Source organism: Athene noctua, chromosome 1, assembly GCF_965140245.1.
Source record: "Athene noctua chromosome 1, bAthNoc1.hap1.1, whole genome shotgun sequence".
Classification (NCBI taxonomy): Eukaryota; Metazoa; Chordata; class Aves; order Strigiformes; family Strigidae; genus Athene; species Athene noctua.
The window spans coordinates 207,116,877-207,138,631 of record NC_134037.1 but is presented as its reverse complement, the minus strand read 5'-3'; the positions used below and the strand labels follow the sequence as shown (position 1 = coordinate 207,138,631).

At 40.4% G+C, this 21,755-nt stretch overlaps 1 protein-coding gene across 8 annotated transcripts in view; it reads left to right on the top strand.

The window, feature by feature from the left end:
* MBNL2 (muscleblind like splicing regulator 2) overlaps positions 1–21,755 on the top strand; it is a 112,220-nt gene that overhangs the window by 65,513 nt on the left and 24,952 nt on the right. For all 8 annotated transcript variants that reach the window (XM_074911373.1, XM_074911381.1, XM_074911364.1 and 5 more), the window contains exons 3-5: positions 11,527–11,691; positions 14,732–14,932; positions 16,120–16,383. In XM_074911373.1, the coding sequence (XP_074767474.1) occupies positions 11,527–11,691; positions 14,732–14,932; positions 16,120–16,383 (630 nt within the window). The remainder of the gene's footprint in view (positions 1–11,526; positions 11,692–14,731; positions 14,933–16,119; positions 16,384–21,755) is intronic.

Below are 21,755 nucleotides of genomic sequence, written 5' to 3'. Positions count from 1 at the left end.
AATACACTGATAATGTTGCTGTAGTATAGTAAATGGTAGGGAGTCCATTGTGTGCGTTGCCCTGAAAGTCACAGATATATGCCTTGGAAAACCTAGAGACAGCATTTTAATTTGAGATTAACCTAGAATTTTATTTAGTTGGTGCTGAACCTGTCTTAAGGAAGAGAATAATTATCTGCTCCTTCAACACAGTATTGAAAAGGTATAAGCACTCTCAAGACCATAATCACATATTCTAGTACTTAGATGAATTCAAAGAAGGTAATAATACATCCTAATGTGTCTTATCTTTTCTTATAACCGTGATTTGGCTCCTTAATTCTGTAAGCTACCATTTGAGATAAATGTAACTGCATTATACATCTTGCTATTTTTGATAGATCTTCTGGAAGCTTCCTAATAGCAGGTAGAGGGTGACAGGTAGGCCTTGAGCAAAGAGAAAAGGTGTATTTTGGGTTATTGGGATGCCAGGGCTTCATTCTTTGCTCTTGCTTGAATTTCTGGACCTCTTGTCATCTTCCTCCCACCTTTTATTTTTTTAATTTTTTTTTTTTTCTTCTTGGTGGTTTTTTTTTCTTCTTTTTTTTTTTTTTTTTTTTTCTTCTTAAGTTGGTCTAGTTTCTTGATTCTCTGGTTATTTCTCGTTGATGACTCTCATGTCCTGCTGCTTCAGAGCAGGGGTGTCTCTGCCTCTCCTGCTAGCAGTGCTGGTTTCCCCATTCCCTGAAGAGGGAAATCCAAGGTGTGTCAGACTGCAAGAAAAGATAGAAACTGAAATGTTATCACTGATGTTAAGAAACCAATTCCCAGAAGAGGAGAAGCATTGACTGGGTATAGAAAAGGATAGGAAAGGTGCCTGCTTCCCTTTTGCTTTTCAGGTTGGGCACATTTGGTTGCTCACTCTAAGTAGTCCCTTAGTGATATGGTGTCTTTTCATCTTGATAATTTGTTTTATGCTTCTCATGCGGTTATAGATAATACAGGGGATTTTACGTGTAATTCTTCTTTGGAAATGCAAATATATTTTAATTTTGAGGAGTTTTTTCTTTAATTTGTGCTTTTTAATGCAGTTCCAAATAGTTTCTGTGTGTTTTCAACAGCCTTCCAGTGAGTTGAGAGCTGCTGTCAGACGTGAGCCCTGGCTGGCTCATCCTGAGAGCGAAGCCAGTGATTTATTAATAACGCAGCTGCGGTTCCAGTGCTGTGGCTGAAGTCGGGTAAACACTCCTCCTCTGCAGAGGGACAAGACAGTGTACTTTTCACCTCTGCAGTTACATAAGGTGTCCTTGGCAATTCGTGTATTTAACTCGGCCCTTGCTTTTTCACTTTGTTTGTAAAGTGATTTGTCAAGAAAGTGTGAAATCCCCAAGAAGAGAGAGGCCCAGCAAAGCCCCCACTGGACTGGGACCCCCAGAACGTTGTTCAGGGTGGCCTGGCCAGGGTGAAAGTGTCCCTGCAAGGAACAGCAGAGACTCGCTGACAGCAGATCAGGTCACCCACGTAGCAGTTCATGGCTGCTGGGCATTCAGCTCAAGAGCTGGGGACTATGACATGTTGGTGGCCAAGGTGGTCACTTGTTCCCAGTATGTTGGGTACACCCTTCTCTGTAGCACACCCATGAGGTCCCTTGACATGTAAGGGACTTGGTACATTGTGCTGATGATCTTTTCCATATGGTAAGACTCTTCTGAATAATGGACCTTTTCTAACTCTCTTTTCTTTCACTGCAGCTCTCAAATGAAGCATCTTCTCAATGCTCCCTTGGGCAGGTGACATAGGAGGCTAATGTGATTGGTTTTACAGAAATCTCCTGTTTCCTTCCGGTCTGGTTAGTTGGGCTCTTCACTGCCGAGGCATGTCTCCTGCTCCTTTTTGATGCCATATAACTGATTTTATGGCTTTTTCTGAGGCATAATTGAGATTCCCTCTGTGTTGTTGAGGGAACCATTGCCAGCATACCAGCTCATTGCCTGGTCCTTGCTGGGCTGCTTACCATTTGGGCTCATGGGCATCCCAGCAGCAAAGACGTGTCCTCACTACTTGCTCTTTCTTTTCTAGCCTGGTTATGGTGGAGAATGTGTGGTATGGACATTGGAGGGTGTAGTCCCTGTGCTGAGACATGGTGGCTTTCTTTCACAGGCCACCAAGAGGTAATTAAGGTGTCTCAGGCTTGACTGTCAGTTCTGCTGTTGTCTTTGCCTATGTTTTCACTGAAAAATGGTATTTCCAAAGCAAGGGAATTTAATCTCAGTACTATTCGTGTGAATAAGCTTTCATTAAAGCCAGCATATGTCTGCTTGAAGGCTTTTACGGGAATTGTAAAGGAAGTGAGGAAAGAGATATGTTGGGAAGTGGCACCATGCTATGCCCATCTTCTTACTTGGTCTTTTGCTACACCACTGTTGCCTTTTCTCGTGCCAGCTGACCTGCAGTCAAACAACTTGCCTTCCTTTACTGGCATTACTTCTGGAATGGCTATTTTTGTCTGCTTTTGAGATATTGAGAAAATGTGAAGAAAATTGCCTCTTTCCAAGCTCTTAACTTCTTTTACAGTTCAGTCAAGTTAAACTTAATGGTGGAGTATGTTGTTTATCAGCAAAAAATCTGTGTCACCTTGAGTTACTGTGCGATCCCACCTGCAATTTACACAGCTCTCTTCTGTCTTCCACAAAAACACTTGATCCTTGTGATGAGTGGGTGCGTGAAAGCTGCCCAGCCGTCAGTTAACTATGTGTAACGCTGTATCATGAGCCTCCATAAAGGTTTTAGACATTTTTTCTATAATGCGGGAATCTGCGAATATGTTGACTTCTCCAAACAGACAGAGTTGGAGGGTTTAAATCACCGCTCTGCTACTGCAACGCATCTTGAGTTGCATGGCTGGCTGCATCTAGTCCTGCCACAGGAGTAGCTGTTTGTTAGTACAAGGCAACTTCGCATCCTGTGAAGAGTCTCCCCACCCAGGTAATAGAAATCAGACATTTGAGGAATTTTAACTAAACGAGGTCATTCTTTCCTCTGCTTTCTTCATGTTCGTTCCATAGGAGTCTTCTGCTATACTATGCGTTGGCTGCCTCTCATTCCATGAAAGTTGCCCGTACGTGTTAGAGTGAAGATTTATTTCAAGGGTTATCCACAATTACTTGTGATGTACTGATCAGTGCTGGTAGCCAGACATGAAGCTAAGATAAAAATAACTGGTTTAGATTTTGAGTGCTAGTGAGGGGGGAAAAATGGGAAAAGGGGAAGAAGTAATCTTTATTTCCATATTATTCTCAAATTATTTTCAAGGCAATAAACACAGAAATAAAATAAGTTTATATTAGTTTAAACTGTTGGGTTTTTGTCTGAATTTTCTTTGTCTTGTTAGAGTAATCTTGAGGATGTTTGTCAAATGACTTACAATTTCATAAGTGTCTTTTTTTTGGTGTCTGCAATAACTGCTTGAGTTCTTTCTCTTCTGTGCAATTTAATATTGAGTACACTTCCCTTGATATTGCAAAGCAAATTATTAAACCACTCTCTATAGTCATCCTTCTCAACATTTGTTTGAAAGAGCATCTTGAGAGACTCTGAGCTCTTTGTGCATTGCAAATGTGCTCTTCAGTAGAACATTTTGTCTTTTTCCATTTAAATAAATATCTCCTATTAAGTCTTTAGAGTTAAGACTCTTACATCATCTAGACACTCCATCTTTTTGTAAGACTTCCATTTTTCTTCAATATTTTTCTGTTTTTTCTGTCAGTTACAGGCAGTTCTTGTTCTCTAACTTTATGAATAAAATGATCATTTTCATTTTACCAGCTTGTCATTTCTTACAAATAATTGAAATCGTTAGAAGAACAGCTAATAGGTTTTCTTAGCTTGTTGGAAACTGTATCAGGCTGAAGTCACTTGAGAATTTTTTGCCTTCTTTTCCTTTTCTACTTAAAGTAAGAAAGTGAATTTGCCTTCTACTTTTTCTTGAAACGGAAGTGTGTAGGTGCATATAAATATGTATGCACACTCACTAACTTTGGTAGGCAGACTTGCAAGATAGCTTTGGAAATACAGAATTAATATCTGTAGTTTCTAAGTTGGTTTTGTTGGTGGTTTTTGTTTGGTATTGTGTTGTTTGGTGGGGTTTTTTTCCCGGAAAACAGATGCAACAGCTGAAATATTTCAAGTGTAATATAAGAGATGCTTGTGGTTTTCTGAAAGACGATTTTTCCTTTAGGTCTTTGTGCTGGTGAGGTGTGTGGCAACAAGTGAAGTGTGAGGCATTTGAAACTCTCCATCAGAAGCTTAATATTTCTGTTGCAAGTACAGTTTTGTCCTTTTGAAATTATTTTTCTTTTTCTCAAATAGTTCAAGTATGTCTCATTTGCAAGATAAGGGGATCTTACTCTGATCCCCATTTCTTTCCATAAAATTAGATACAATTCTACTTGGGCTAAAGGAATCATGTTTTCATCATAGGCATACATATTTGCAGGTCAACATACCCTCGATGTGAAATTATGCAAAATTCAGAAAATGTTTGAAGATTTTTTGTATACCTTAAAGAAGAAATAAAATGCTGAGTTAGTTTTTTTTAAAAATCTATGCATAGCTATTCTTAAGGCTTAACTAAATCCCCTAAGTCCTTGCACATATGCTTAACTCCACGGACATATGTAGCCCCACAGGTTGTTTGAGATGGTACATATTCACAGCAAGTGCAAAGGGAATACTTTAATGGAGGTGTGGCATCTGGTTTTTCACTTTCTGAGCGAAGTTAGGAAGCAGATAGACCTGCGTAGGAAAATTGAATTCCCGTGTTGTGATGTGAGATGGAAAATACTTTTTAACTTAGTCCGAACTGAAGTGTAGTGGTTTTCCTTGAGCATTGAAAGTACTGTTGGTGATGGAGCTCTCATATACTAAAATATATAGGGGAATGCATAAAGGTAAATCCTGTAGAACAAGAGGAATCATCCTTCTCTGGATATGAATACACAGTCAATGTTTTCTTCAGATTATTTTTTTTTTCCTTTTTGGTATTTCTGCCTTTGAAAAATAACATTTGAACTGTATGTTTTGGGGTGGTACATCTAGTGTGAATGTCTGTGGACTGGAGCAGAAGCTTAAATAACTCAAAATACCCTGCCCTTCTATTGACTGGGTCTGTTTTTAGGCCCAGAGAGCCTGGGATTATTGGAATTGAGAAGTTCCTGATTCATGCAATGGTGAAATTGTTAAATTGATTGGGTGAGGCCACACATGTTCCCAACCAGAATTTGCTGAGGGGCGGCTGAGGAGGAATCCCAAAGGAGAAGAAACAGTTTCTGCTCTTGTCAGAAACTCTTCCAGAGGAGTATTTATGGTTTAGGTACCTCTGCAGCTGCTGACACTGCTGTCTCTGTGGCTATTCTTGCTGTGTACTGCCACTGCCCCAGACAGTGGCCTGTGCTAGCTTTTGCTCTGCCAAGGTTTGAACAGTATGTAATATCTTCAGGTATCTAATATCAGTATCAAGCAGGTGATGTTTAACTAAGCAGCATGCTCGCAATTACAAGTGTTAATTTATTGAAGTGTGATCTGATCTTCAGAAGCATGTACAAATTTGCTGAATCTGCATTATACTGAAAATTGCAAAAAATTTTTTCCAGTAGGAGAGTTGGTTGTGGCATCAGGTGATTATTGCTTTTTAAAAATAAATATTTGTTTTGGTGTGTCTTTTCTACCTGCAGCAAATATTTGGATCTCAGAGTTTCTAGCTGGAAACCAGAAAATCTTTTTGTCCTTGTAGAACCAGTTGCTCAGATGCCTTATAAAACCATTTATGTCTTGGAAGTCACATATTTTATTTTTTTTCCATAAGACTGCATATTTAATTCTGAGAGATCATACAATTTCATCTACATTTGTTAGTTTTAGCTTGTTTTAATAAGTAAACAAGTTTTCCATAATTGCACTATCCATATTTTTGCCAGCATCATTGTCGCACCCTAATAACTTTGAACACCCTGGCCAATTTCAAGCGAAGTTGCTAGAAGCAGACATCTTAAAGACATATTGCAAAGTTCTTACTGGTTATGCAAAAATCAGTGTCTGGTTTGAAGAGAAAGATCCAAATTACTGCCCTGTTAAGGAAAAGGCTAGAGCATGCACTGAGCCACTCCCGAGCATGGTCGGGCCAGCCGCGTGCACATTTTGGCTGGCCCTTCAGGACATGCATAGCTTGAGCAAGTTATATTTATCGTGTGAGTTGTTTCCTGGTCTATAGTTAGGAGAGGTGGGGAGAAGGAAGGAGGGAGGTGGGGTACAGGAAGAAGCTGCAAGGTTAGAGAGAACAGAGGTGAGTAGGGGGAACTGAAAGCACCCTGGGGAGCGAGGTTAAGAACAAGGGACAGATGCCTGCAAGGAAGTAGGCCTCCCTGTTTCGGCTCCTCATTGGATAACCTGTCTTTTAAAGGTGATGAAGTGTCCCATGTCAGTTGTTAGCCTATACTGTGAGGTGGGGGAGGCATGTTCTGTTATTTCCCATTAATAGTATCAATAAATTGCCTCAGTTAACTATGGATATATATGCCCAACTTTAAGATGCACTTTCCCCATTTCATCTATTTAAGGAAAATGTAAATAATTTTGTTGGTTTGATGATGGATAACACTGCTGCTTTGATAGGATAGCAGGTAATCCTGGCTGCTGCCTTCCCAAAGTATGAGGTAAAGCACAGAGGAAGTCTTAATTTAGCTGGTATGGTTTTAAAAACCAACACGTATCCCTCAGGGCTCAAACCTGAGACAGCAACACTAACAGAAGACAATATGACAATGTTGCGTGGTGATGCTCCTCCTGTAAGAACAGCCTTCAAGGACAAGGAGGTTGTCCAAAGGTGCAGCCCAGCTCCTCACAGCTGTACATGGTGGGAGGACATGAGACAGCCGGAGTGGTGGTGGGTTCAGACTGAATATAAGCAAAATCGTCTTCATCATGATGACAGCCAAACAATAGATCAGATTGCTCAGAGAGGTTGTGCAGGCTCCACCTGTGGGGGTTTTCAAGACCTGGCTGGAGCAACATGGGCTTATCCCAGGGCTGACCCTGCTCTGAGCACGTTGAACTGCGAGCTTCTTGAGGGCCCTTCCAACCTGAATTAGCCTCTCCTTCTGCCAAAGAAAGCCCACCACACCGTGCTGCAGAAGAGTCTTACAGCAGTTCCAGGTTGGGACTGCTGTATCGATTGGGGCTGTTACATTCACTAGTGGGAATTTTATAGTAAGCATGCTAAGAATATGTATTGACTCCCATCTTAAAAGCAGAACTCAGTATCTGAGCAAAACGCTTGTATAGATGCGTTAAGTCAATTCAGTACCTAAGCTAAATGCTTGTGGATGCATTCATCAATTCTCACCTTAAGAGGTGAAAGAAAAATTGTTTTGCCTTTTTCTTAACAAAAAATTAATTCAAACATCTTATGAAAGAAAAACATGCTTTTAGTAAGTAAAAACTAACTCATTATTATGCATAAGCAATTTCCAGCCTGAGCCTGGATGAATTATTATTATTATTATTATTGTTGTTACTATTAGAGCAGTAGTAAAATACTGAGGGAAGCTGTGGATTTATAAAATATTCAGGACAGAAATGTGGCCGGCCGTACAACTTGTAGACAGGAAATGGGTTCTTAGTATTTTAATATGCAAAGTTACAGGGTGTTACTTTGCATTCGCCTCATTTTGCTTATTTTAAAATCATAATTCTTAGCACATACCTAGCTTTTTAATATACTTCAGCCTGTGGGCTGTCTGTGCCACTGATTTTAGGCTAACTACCTATGGTTCTTAATAGGGACATCTATTGATTTTAAAAAAAACATCAGTAGTGTGGCATGGCTTGTTAAGGGATGTGGTTTTGATATTAAGCCAGACAGGTAGCAGCTCCCAAGACCTTTGTCCCTACAGAAGTGGAGCCTCTTGTTGCTGTGCCTGAGTGATTGATGCTCACTGGAGTCCTTTGAGTTCCCAGCTCCTTGGTGCATGTTTTCCCTCTCCTACTTCTCTACTGGAATGAAGCCTGTGGCACACTCCCGATGCAAGCCACAGCATGTTCCCAGTCTGGATAATTAGCGGTAGAAAAGTGGGTTTTCTGCTAAAATTTTCCATTACCTGCCTGAAATGTGGCTCTGTGCATTAGGGTAGGCTAGCTATAGAGGACAAAGGCAGAGAAATGAAAGGTCAGAGGTAGGTACCATCCTTGCAAGATGAGGGGAGTAACAGAGTGCTGGGAATTTAATCTGATGTCTGTTCATTGTTACTATCCATTGCAGATAAGGAGACAGCTCATTGAAACTGATTTTTTTGGGTGAACTTGCATGGGAAATACACAACAGCTTATGATGTGCTTGCTGATAACCTTCGCTTCACAGGTGACAGGAGCTTCTAGGGAACAAGTTTCAAACGAATCTGTCGGCACCCTCAGTTTCAGGACTCTTGACTCATATGTGGGAGCAGGTTAAAAGTTGTATGAAGCAATTATTTTCCCTGCTGCCTGCCTCATTCTGCTGACAGAGTTTGTGCTGCCGTGTGCTGGAGGGGACTGGGGAGCAAATCCTGAACTGCTGTGGTTTTTAGAGCTGCAGTGAACCAAGCCTCACTCTAGAGGCTTGATACTGATGCATCCTACAAGTCGAAGCACTCAATTTTATCTCGGTATTTGTAATGAGGTGGCCTGCTAGCACAGTATTTTTTTGCAAGAATCCAAAGTACACTCTTACTATAGATGTTGACCCAGCCAACATGTTGAATACCCTTGTACATTGTGTATAGTTGCCTGTTCTGCTTTTTGATGGATATATGCTGTCATCTCAGTTGGACTCCTTAGTTGACTTTTTAAATAAACAAAAAAATCCAGGGTCTCATTTGACTGAGATGACACTACAAGTTTGAATTTTTGTGCTTGCAATGATCAGTAGTTGGGAATCGGCGGGGTTCCTCTCTGAAACTAATCTCATCAGGAGTTCAGTGGGACACGAACATGTGTTAAAAAAGGAATGAAAAGTTGCTTATAGGCGTTTTCCCACAACCATTGTAGGTCCAAAAAATGTAAGCTGGTCACAGAATTTATTTAATTTTTGGTAGCTAGGGCTGAATTAATCTGCTCACTATTTTCAGTGCTCATTCCACTGCAGTTTATTTTGGGTCATTTAATTTCAACAAGGCTTGATCTGTTTACAGCACTTTCTATAGTAGTGTGACGGGGCCACACAGCTTTTTTATAGTACATTCATTGCTAACCAGGAGCTCAAAAAACTAGTAAATGAGGCACATACATGAATAAGTTTAGAGAGGACAGTACATTTTTGTATAGTTGGATTATTTTGGAAAGTTTTCTGAAATAACCAGTCTTTTGTGCCCTGCGGGTCGCTTTGCAGAGTTTGAAGTGATGGTATATAGTAGCCATGTGCTTTCAGAGGTAAGACTGGAGGGCTGGCTGAAGGCACTCTTCATGCTTAAGGTACTTCAAAAGCCACTGTGGTTGAGAGTTGCTCTCAATGCTTATTTGAGCAGCACTTCTGTTTCCATAGGCAGGTATTTCCATCAGGTAGAGTGGTTTGATTTGATTTTGCTGTTTTAATTTTCAGATTTGCTGTATGAACCATTCATTTACAGAATAGATTAAGGTTAAAGAGGTGTCAGTTTAAAATGTCTTAATGAGTTGGCCTCATCAGCCAGCATAAAAGCATTTGCTCATTGCCTGTGCTGAGCGTGCTCCAATTTAACATTATGAAGGCAATGGCCTTGTTCTTCTTGAATGGAAGAGCCAGCCTTCTTCTGGGTCCATCAAATCATGACTATTTCTGGTTCTGCTCATGCCAGCTGACAGAGTAATGTTCCAGAAAACATTAGTGACTTGCACAACAGAAGTCAGAAGAAAGGCACAATGTCCTGAAAATGGCTGCATCTATACTAACAGGTTAAAACAGCAACAAGAAGTGTTCCTGAGTGCCAAGACCAAGTTTTTTCTTAAATTTTTAGCTTGCTTGAACTCCTCTGGCCTCTGCCATTTAGCATGCTCCCAAGTAGTGGCCAGGTGCAGTTCAGGAAAGGGCTGTTCTCAGTCGTTTAATAGTATGGCAATGGGTGTTTGCATTCCTGTCAGTCTCCGTGCAGGAGAACCTTCCTGAACATGTTTAACTCACTCCTGTGTAGGTACTTATTACATCCTTTCAGCAGTTAGAGGCACAATCAGCAGTGTTTAAGTGTCTGAGTAAAAAAATATAACATTAACACTGTTGTTCTGGGACATTTGAAGTGGTATTAAAGGTTTTGTAGCAGTGTGCATGTGTGTGTATACATACATAGAGTGTACGTGTGTATGGTGTGGTGTTCTTGCATAGGGATCTTAATGTTTTCTTGGCTATAGAAGGATATTCCTGCTTGGATACAAATTGTCAAGCCTTTATACAAGTGAATGGAAAGTTTAAAAAGTGCTTTTAAAAAAATCTCTCAATTTGGAAACTTACCTTCTACAAGTTGAGTGTGTCAAATGCAGTTTGTCTAACGCTTTAGGTCCTCTGGTCACAGCTATTAAAATTTTGTGACTGTTTGTGATCCGTGTCATCGAGGAGCTTCTGATCTCAGCAGGTCTTGCCCTGCAGCTGCACAACCTGCTGATGCAGCCTACGATTTCCCTTTTTTGGGGAAAATGTATCGGCACATTTTATGCTGCACTACCTTTGTTTTGGTCAGGATGCGCCGCTTGTAGATGTGAGTTCCGTGTCCATCTTCTCCAGCACAAGCAACCTCAGAGGTGACTGCCCACCCATATTTTTACTGTCTCATAACTGTCTAAAAATTCCTGCTTTCAGGTTGACCAGGAGCTCTCCTTTTGCTGTGTACCTTCAGATTTAGCTCCATGCACTGTTTCTAAATTTAGGCTGTGAAAGTACCAACTTGACTTCTGTTCTTTTATACTTGAATGGAAATAGTTTGAAGTTGTGCTGATGTAATAAAAACAGGAGGCCAGAAGGCAGTGAACTGGAGTAAGGGTGAACACACAAGAGAACACAAGTAGAGAGCAGCCACTTTAGATCCTTACTGCTGTAGACACACAGTTATTTTTTAATATAATGTACTTAAAAGTTGTGTTTCTTTTTAAAGAAAGTTTAAATTTGTTATTCATAATGTAATGTAATTTATAAAAGACATTTATGTTATGGTAATACCAGATACTCTAGACAAGATACCATGAGAGGCAGTTCGGGCAGTCTGGATAATACTCAATATTAAGTATATAGCAGTAATCTATACTTAACAATGAAAATGTTGTTTCAAAGTCCTTCTCTTTTTTCCTTCATGGCTAATAGCCTTAATGATCAATCAGAGATAGCTGGCTGAGGCAGAGCTCAAGGCCATCAGCTCCTCCCAGTCTGCTACATAGTTCCCAGGAAACACCCTGTATTTCATTAGTTATTGCTTAGATTGTAGTGTAATGTTTTGCTTGAAGGCATTAAAGTATCATCAAAAGCAGCAGACCAATTAGTGTGACTTCTTTTTCCAGGGTCGTTGTACAAGGGAGAACTGCAAGTACCTTCATCCACCAACACATTTAAAAACTCAACTGGAAATCAATGGCAGAAACAACTTAATCCAGCAAAAAACTGCAGCAGCAATGCTTGCCCAGCAAATGCAGTTCATGTTTCCAGGGACACCACTACAGCCAGTGGTAAGTATATTTCTCTGATGGTGTTAATGGTAAGTAAAGTTGAAGACTATACTGACCTGCAAAAGTTATCTAAACTAGTAACAATAAAAATAGTACTCGTCTGTTGACTTAAGGAATTGCTGAGATGCTAGAGATATGTTCATTTATATTTACATTTGAAGATATAGTGGAGTGTTGCTGTAGATTTGATCTATTTTTTTATCCCAGAATAATTTGCATTTTTTTCCATTTCGGGTTTTTTTCCTTCATTCTGTTCATGTCGGGTTCAATCTAGCTTTGCAAGGTTTTTATCTATACTACTTCTGGAGGTGAAATTCTGTATAACAATAATAATAATAATTTGCTAGTAAGCTATTTGAGTAGGAATGCAGAGTTTCTCAGGAGTCTATGGATTTGAATGGCTTTAAATAGTATTTAATCCCAGTACGAGGAACAAAGGTTACTGTCATTCTGGGTAGCATTTTCTTACTCTCTTAAAATCTCAAGTGTCCCAGAATAAGACATTGCTGGTGCATGCACTTTACAAATTCCATGTTTTATTTTAAGGTAATGCGTATGGTGCCTGGGACATTTCAAATCCAGAAGGTGTCATAAAACTATAGCCTTGCACGCATGAGCAACACCTTTGGATATACATTTAAATGATCAGTTGCTCTGGGCTGCCTTTGCACTTGAGGTCCTCATTGTACCAGACTTCCAAAGCATGGTTAGGCAAGGAATCTGAATTAAACTTTTCACGCATGACTGCTAATGATGTTTTCTCAATCTGAATGCCTAGTGTAAGGCATCCCACTGGAGTGGGATTTCTTTCGCTAACTTGAGGCATCTGGAGTGTTGGCATCAACTTCTGCGTTGGGCTTCCAAGGTCCGTTTATAGTTTATCAAAAGACATAGGCACTTCTAATTACTATTTGCTTGGCTTGTTTCAAACGTTTGCATTTGGATTGGATTATCTGTTTTTTTAAGTGCCTTTGTCTTTCCATGGCTACCACAGGAGCCAAGTGTAAGAATCTCAAAGGAAGACATCTGTATTTGGTCACAGGAAGCTCACCCCAGATACCTTTTTCAAATGAGTTTTTATACTTGAAATATCTGCTGTAAGGTGGGAGGCAGGAACAAAAGTTGGGTGTCAGGAGTCCCTGAATTTCTGGTACATGTTCATTGAAATGTATCTTGGTACACTGGCACATAATATGTTTTGATATTTCCTGGTTTTTTACTGCGTGACTTTTCACCAGAAAAAGTTTTGATGAAGTAATAGATTCCATCTCTTAGTATTATGAGAAAAATTGAAGTGGCAAAATTATACTTTTTTTCTGCTCGCCCATTTCATCATTAGAACTTTACAGTTTCATTGACGTAATGCCTGCTGTACTGATTGCTGTGGTAAAAGTGCTGGGTTTTATTTCTTCATCTTGCATAAATTGCTAGACTAAGATGACTCAGTCTTGACCAAATGGATAAAAAGTGAAAGAAAATTCCATAGAAGTCATTTGACATGTGGATTTATTCTTAAAATTATATCTGATACAAAGCTGTTATTTATATTTCACATAACACATATTGTCCTCAACATAGTTGAACTGTTGTTTCAGATAAATGTTCATTATTATGCTCTCAAGAATTTCACTCGCACTTGACATATAAACTGGGCTGTTTGATATCAAGCAGTTTTCACCTCTGATAAAAACAGAGCATTATTTACTTTTAACTCTCTAGGGCAGGAAGATGCCATTTCTTTACAGTTGGATATCCTGGCTAATCTGCTGCTCAGAGCACCTTCTTGGTACTAACTCACATTCATTTATAATTTAGTAATTGATTCCAAAGACAAAAAAAAACGCAAAACCAAACCAGAAATAAGGCTTCTAGCTCCTATGCTTTCTCTTTGCATATTTTCTATATACTGTGCATGGCTTGCATCCCTTCACCAACAAAGGCCATGCAAGCTGACTTGATGAGAAAGACACTCCCCCTTCGTTAAGCATTTTTAAGTCTTTCCTTAGTGTTCTGCTGTTATATGGTTCATTTCTAGCTGCTGGCTTATTTGGGAATTTAATTTCTGAGAAAGCTAATCTGAGATGTGTCCTGTTTTTCTGCATAGTTTTTCCTCCTTTATAATTATAACTTTAGCCTCTCAGGTAAATGTCAGCTCTGCAGAACTAAAGCACTTTCCAGGTCTGACCGTGGTCTGACCATGGTGATGTTCTGCCTCCATCCTCCATGGAGCTGGCAGTAACAAACCCACCATTCTGCCTTGGTAGGTCAGTGTTTTAGCATCACACAAGTGCTCGCTCTTCTGTGACTTCACTGACTTGCTGTAGGAAGGCATGAAACAGATTTTTAGACCCATATCATTCCTTCCAATCAAATTTTTTCGTAAGATGAACTCTAGCTAAGCCTGAATAATCCCTTTCTAAATATTGTGTCCAGCTGAGATTATAATATTTATTCTGCTTGCCACTGGTGACAGCTGAACACACAAACATTTGAAAAGGTGAGGTTTTTCAATGTGAACCATAGTAACATATAATTGCAGGAGGTGGCAAAATACAGCATGCAAACAGATGGAAGTTACATGCCAAAGAGTTCATTATATATACCGTTATTAGAAATATGGCTTAAATATAGTTAATAATGCTTCACCTATGAAATCTGGTACTTTGAAAAATAGCCTGTTTTCCCAAGGAAAACAAGTATTGAGAAAAAGCAATAAAGTCTATGTTATTTTTACATTTAGATGTGTAAATAAGCCTGCAATGTAAGCTGGACCTCTGTAGAGATTCAGGTTCAAAGTACAACTTCCTTTGCATCAGCAACCTCTTTTCTAGTAATAGAGCTACAAAGGCGTTTTTTCATATGCTGCTGGAATGTGTTACCTGATTAGAAGAAGAGAGTATGCCGTGTGTTTTGCCAGCTGTTTGAAATTTTTTCATTAAGAAAATGAATCAGTGCCAGAAAGAACACACAAAAGACAACTAGTAAGCTCTTGATTAAGGAGTGGTTTTTTTTCATCTTGGTCTGTGTTTTCCTTTTGCAGCCCACATTTCCAGTGGGTCCCACAATAGGAACGAACACGGCTATTAGCTTTGCTCCTTACCTAACGCCAGTAACACCAGGAGTTGGCTTAGTCCCGACTGAGATCCTACCCACGCCGCCTGTCATTGTTCCTGGAAGTCCACCGGTTTCAGTCCCCGGTTCAACTGCTACCCAGAAACTTCTCAGGACTGATAAACTGGAGGTACTGTAGACACCGCTGTAACTAGAAATACAGTCCTCTGTTAGGCTGTGTGAAAGATCCTAGAGGGAAAAACTTTATTGTTTTAGAAACGATGCTTAAATTTAGTTGCTACAAATAAAGACCTTGTAATCAGACAGGATTTCTACACTTGCAGCCAGTGGTAATTAAACACCTCTTTTTTTTAAGGTAGTGTGTTTACTCAAAGTTAATACACAGACATCAACATGAATTTTAATCTTTTGTAAAGTTAATCTCTTCCAAAATACCTCAAGTATACATGCCTGTAAAGATATGCCTCGCTGAAATATCTAACAAGCATATTTCTGTTGCAGTATTAATTCTGTCCTGGTTTCTATGCCTTGATATTAGGGGAATTTTATACCCTTGTAGATGGATATTAGGGGAGTGGTATAGCCCTTCAGCCTTGAGCTACAAAAGGAGATTTTTAATGTTACCAACCCTGCATCAGGCTGAAGGGGCAAGCCCCCAGCTATGTGCAGAGCTTCCCTGGTGTTGGTGGATCCCCACATGGCTGGGCTTAGTGGAATCTGTGACCCAAGTACACAAGAAGGCCAAATGGGTCTTGCAGAAATTAATATCCTTTCCCAAAAGCCTAAGCACTAGTGTCTAGAGCATGTTTCTTCTTGGGAAAATCAGCATGTTCATTCTACCTGTTTCTGAAAATTATTTTTAAGGAGCCTCTCCATTTTGTTTGTAGACTCCCTAAAAAATAAAAAATATAGTGTGTCTGATGCATATTTTCTCCAGGCCTCAGCAAGAGGAACTTCTTCCCTACAAATGGACCAGCAAGAATATAAAGTGTAGTCAGAAAGGGACTGAATATGTTGTGATTCCCAGCTAGTTTTGCAAGGGCAGTTACTTCAGTAAGTATCCTTCCCAGGTGTTTTCTAGACAGAAAAAAGGAAAGGCATTTGGGAATGCTTCTGTTGCATGTCAAGTTCATTTAGCCACCATACCGCAGAGCTACCCAAGGAGCCAAGCATATGAGGGTGAAATAGATGCATTTTCCTCTCCCAAAAGATGAAGGGTTTGCTAAACTGAATTTGCTGAAAAACTTGAACTAACTGGGGAAGTGGGCAGGTCTGTCTTTTGGGGTTGCGGGGCTCTCCTGCCCTTTCACACTGCGCCGAGCTCTTCCCCTGCAACGCGTGTTGTTTTGCACGTAGGTGTGCAGGGAGTTCCAGCGGGGAAACTGTGCGCGTGGAGAGACTGATTGCCGCTTTGCGCACCCGGCAGACAGCACAATGATTGACACAAACGACAACACCGTAACCGTGTGTATGGATTACATAAAAGGTCGTTGCATGAGGGAGAAATGCAAGTATTTTCACCCTCCTGCACATTTGCAGGCCAAAATCAAAGCGGCGCAACACCAAGCCAACCAGGCTGCGGTGGCAGCCCAGGCAGCTGCGGCAGCTGCGACTGTGATGGTAAGTGCTGGCATATATGGCTGCCTTCTTTTGACAGAAGCTCTTTGATGCCTATTTTGCTTCAATTTAATGCTGTTTGCTTAAACTTTCTTTTCTCTTTTGCCTCTTTTTTTTTTCTTTTTGTTTTTTTGATAGAAGATAAGAATTTATAAAATTATTACTATTGCTTGATGGGAGGAAGCACTTTTTTTCCTTTATGCCCTTATTTTAACGCTGTATTTCTATCCAAGACAGTGAAGCAAATGACACTCTGTACCACTTCTGTTCTCTGCCTTGATTATATGTTAAATTTGCCCCTAGTATTTCCAAACAGAAACAAAACTGATAAGCTTCAATGTCCCCTGGAAAATAGGGGCACAGATGCTGTTTTAGCTCTTTGATGGCAGATATACATGTGGAAATTTGGAAGAAAAGGAAGAAAAGCAAAGAGAGAGCTTTTGCCTCAGAGATTGGTAGTAGAAAAGAAACCTGTGTTAAGATTCAACTGACCCCACCTTAGATGTCAGACAGTTAGATATCTGAGCCTAGCCTAGCCACCTTGGTCTTACTTTATAGGTACTGGAAAAAGCCCAATGCATCCGATCTATCATTAGTACCTGTCTGTGGATGAGAGAGAACTGTGTTCTATAGATAAACGTCTATCCCCACTGACTAAAAAGTGTTGACTATATCTTTTTGAACTTTGGTTAGATGAATCTCACACCTAGAGACTTTTCTTGCCTCTCCCACTGTCACGGGCAAGTTACTTGAATCACAGGGTTTAAAGCAGAAAACTAAACTGGAAATCATTAAGAAGCAGCATAGTAACTGTAATCAGAAGAAAGGAGATTTGAGGACTTTCTATTATCAGGTATTTTAAGCTCTTACTTAAAACTGTTCAGACAAGTCAGCCCAACCATTTACCAGTATTGGATCTCTCTTACGACTGCTACCAGGAAAGTTGTTAAATTTAAATAGAGTGGTATTGATAAAAGTTAAATAAATTGAGCATGCAGGATCTGACTTGGGAGACAAAATTGCTGGCAGCAAATCAAAGAATCATTGTCCTCATTGCTGGCAGTGGACGAATAATTAAGCAGATGTGGTTTGTGGACTTGTGGGCAGTGCATACAATAGTTATAGACAATACAGTTATTCTCTGGATAAAAAGCCTACCAGAAACACAATACAGTACAGTATATAACTACCCCAAGCTATTGTATTTAGCAAATTAGCAAAGACCAGACTTTTTGAGGGACAAAGGGTAAGCTGTGCAAGAAAGCAAACCTCTAAACAGAAGAACATTTCTTAAGTTTTAATATTCTTATAGTATCCCCAGTCTCTGTTTCAAATTGGATGATTTTTAGTTAAATTTTCCTGTGCTTGTAGAAATTGCATACCATCTGGAAATTAAAGCAAAGGAGATTGGTTTTTTATTCTAATTAGCTTCTATTGTGCAATATTTATTGTCCATTTTGAGAATGTAATATTTCTAGGCAGTATTCTAAAGAAGAAAGGAGAGAGATGAGGGGATTAATTTTTTTGCACTTCAGTAATGGTTGAGTATATATCCTGTGATTTTAAATAAGCTGTAATTGGAGTTGCATTAGCCTCAAAGCAATACGAGGCATCTTTGGAAACACAGAATTGAAATGTTAGTATTCTAATGCCACAGGAGAAGGCGGCAGGGACCGGTAATTTAGGGTAACTTTTTGCAGAAAAAGATGTACAAAATATTTTAATGGCTTGTTTAGACTACCAAACAGAAAAAATTCTTTACAATCCAACAATTTTTTGATTAATATAGATTGGAAACAGAGTGATTGAAAAATCACCAGAATGGCAGTAACAACAAAAAAGTGATAGAAAAGACATATGCCTGCAAGGCCACCCAAGAATGACTGAGAATGCTCAGTTGGATCTAGAGAGCAAAAGTAAGGCGGAAATACAAATGCTTCCCTGTAGGGTTCACTTGCAGGTTGCTCCCAGGTTGAAATTGTGTCCAAGACATTTTCCTTCCTGGGGGAGCTGGCCTCATTGCTCTGGTCCAGAAGTGCTTGTATAGGTGAGTGTTGTGGATAGGGTTAGAGCACTGTAGGCAAATCTTGTAAGGTCATTGAAGGTCAATGAATTCTGCAGTCTGGGACCTTGTAGAAAATGCCCTGTCTCTATTTCTGAACACTGAAGTTTAGGACTTTTTACTCAAATTTTTTGAAGTAAAAAGAAATGGAAAAGACACTGTGAAAGAGACTATAGACAGTGTACAGCTTAAATGTGAAGTGTATTAGAAGATGGTGTCATCTGTCATTGTACTCAGGGAGCTCCAAATATTCATATGGTGCATCAAAGAGCATAAAAAGTCACTGAAGTATGTACAACATAAATTAAAATGTGAATTCATAGTTGGCATTGGAAAGGACTTCTGGAGATCACCTAGTCCAATCCCCCTGCTCAAACAAGATGAGCTAGACCAGATTGTCCAGAACCTGCCTAATCAGCTTCTGAAAGTCTCCAAGCATGGAGACTCCACAACTTCTCTTGACAACCTGCTCCATGGTTAAATCATGCTTACAGTAAAAAATGTAAAAAAAAAAAAAAATCCTTACATTTAAATGGAGTTTCTTATATGTACATTTGTCCCTATTGCCTCGTCCTGTCACTGGGCACTGATGAGAAGAGCCTTCTCCATCTTTGTTCCCCTATCAGGTATTTATATACACCTGTGAGATTCCCCTGCATCTTCTCTTCTCCAGGCTGAACAGTCCCAGTTCTCTCAGCCTTTCCTCATATAAGTGGTGTTCCAGTCCCTTATCATCTTTGGGGATGATTAAGGGACTGTTTACTAGCATGTCCATGTCTTTCTTGTACTGGGGCACCCAGACCTGGACATAGCACTCCATGTGTGGCCTCACTAATGCAGAGTAGAGGGCAAGGATCACATCCCTCAACTTGCTGGTGATGCTCTTCCTAATGCAGCCCAGAATGCTGTCAGCTGCCTTTGGTCTGAGAGCGCACTGCTGGCTTATGTTGAACTTGGTGTCCAGCAGGACCTTGAGGGCCTTTTCTGCCAAGTCTTGGTGGACCCCAGCCTGTACTGGTGTCTGGGGTTGTTTCTCCCCAGCTGCAGGACTTGGTATTTCTCTTTGTTGAACTTAATGAGGTTCCCCTATGCCCATTTCTTTAGCCTTTCCAGGTCCCTGTGAGTGGCAGCACATCTATTTTGTGTATCATTCACTCCTCTGAGTTTTATACCGCTAGTGACTGGCCACCAGCTGGACTGTGTTGCTGATGACAGCCCTTTGAGCCTGAGAGTTGAGCCAATTTTCAGTCCATCTCAGTGCTTCCTGTTTAGTCCATATGAAATAAGTTTGTCAATGAGGATGAAATGGGAGACAGTGCTGAAAACCTTTCTGAAGTCAAGAGGAACAACATCCATTGCTCTCCCCTCACCCACAAAGCCAGTCTCATCGCAGAAGGCTGTCAGGTCTGTTAAGCACTGACCGAATTTCCCCTTCATAAATCTATGCTGACTACTCCTCATCACCTTCTTGGCTTTCATGTGTTTGGAGATGGTTTTCAGGAGGATTTACTTGACTGCTTTCCCAGGGACTGAGGTGAGGTTGACCAACCTGTCATTCCTCAGACCTTCCTTCCTGCCCTTTTTGAAGATAGGAGTGTCATATACTTTCTTGCAATCTTTGGGAACTTCCCTCAGTCTCAGGAACCTTTCAGAGATAATTAAGAGTGGCCTTGAAGTGACATTGCCCAGCTCCCTCAGCACCTCAGTCGGTGCATTCTATCAGGTCCTATGGGTTTGTGTACAACCAGTTTGTTTAAATGTTCCCTAGCTTGATCCTTCTCTTTAAAGGGTAAATCATCTTCACTTCAGACTTTCCCACTGGTCTCCCACTGGCCTAAAGGCCTGTCTTACCAGTAAAGACTGATTTGGAGAAAATGTTCAGTACCTCAGCTTTCTCAGTGTCCTGTATCAGGTCGCCTGCCCCATTCAGCAGCGGGCCCACATTTTCCTTACTCCTCCTTTTGTTGCTGATGTACTTGGAGAAGCCCTTCTTCTTGTCCTTCGCATTCCTTGCCAGATTCAACTCCAGGTGAGCTTTGGCTCTTCTAACCCATCCCTGTGTGCCCAGGCTATGTCCCTATTCCTCCTGGGCCATCTGTCCCTTCTTCCACCTCTTGTGTGCTTCCCTTCTTGTGTTTGATTTTAGTGAGGAGCAAATTGCACATACATGCAGGCCTCTGCTGTGTAGGTCTTGCTCACGTTCCAGGAGACAGAGCGTACCAATGTGACATACGGCAGACAAATACTATGCCTCAGTATGTTTGATCATTTTTGTTATCATGTTTATTTCCTTTCTGTAGCCTTTTCCTGTCCAGACTGTAGCTATTGATTTTTTTCGCTTGTTAGTTATGTAGGAGATCAAATGCTGAGCAGGAGGTTTTACCATCAGGACAAAAAGAAAGAAAATATGAAGTGGAAGAGAAAAATGGACAGTCTGAAAGCCTGAAAAGAGTCAGGGACTACATGGAAACAAGGTTGATGAGCAGGTCTAGAAACAGTTCAAGTTAAAGCCTTCAGGTTGGGAAAACTGTGAGGCCAAACTTGCTGTAGTAGATGGGGAGAAAGCCAGCAAAAAGCTTCAAAATACGGAGGTGAGGTTAAGAAAAGCATGGAGAAGAAGTGGAGAAAGGCTATCATAAATAGATAGTAAATTAACAAGTGAGATCAGATAAGATCTGCGTTTGGATAATGAAGGTAATTAACTGAAGTGCTTTACTCTTAATGATGTTTATTTGAATTTGTGGACTTCATCACATAATGCTGAATTCAGATGTAATGTTTCACCTCCATGTAGACTTCCATCCATGGTGGATGCAGAGTGAGTCTGAGGCTGTGCCCCATGCAGATGGAGTGATGTCCCCTGCGGGGGTACCCATGGGAGGTACCACATGTGGGCTGCCACAGCACCCTGCTTAGACACAAGAAGGTGCTTCAGATCCTCATTTTGCACCGGGTGTTTCTTTTTATCTCTTGAGTCTTGCACCCAAACAGATGAGCAGATCCTGTAGGTCAGGGTATGTAATCCTTAAATGTGCTGAAGGAGAGATGGGGAAGGAAGTCCCATGCAACGTAGATGCAACAGAACTAGGAACAAGGAATAGGCAGTGAGGGCTATCCTGCAAAATACTGTGTTGGCAGCAGCTAATCTTGTGACCATAACCTGTTTGTAGGCATTTTATGCCTTGTCCTCCTTTTTTTCACTTTTGTTCCCTATTTCCACATACTGATATCAAGATAGACATAATCTGCATGTCCTAAAAAGAGCTAAATATCAGCCTGTGTTTAAAAAACAAAAGTAAAAATTCCAATTTCT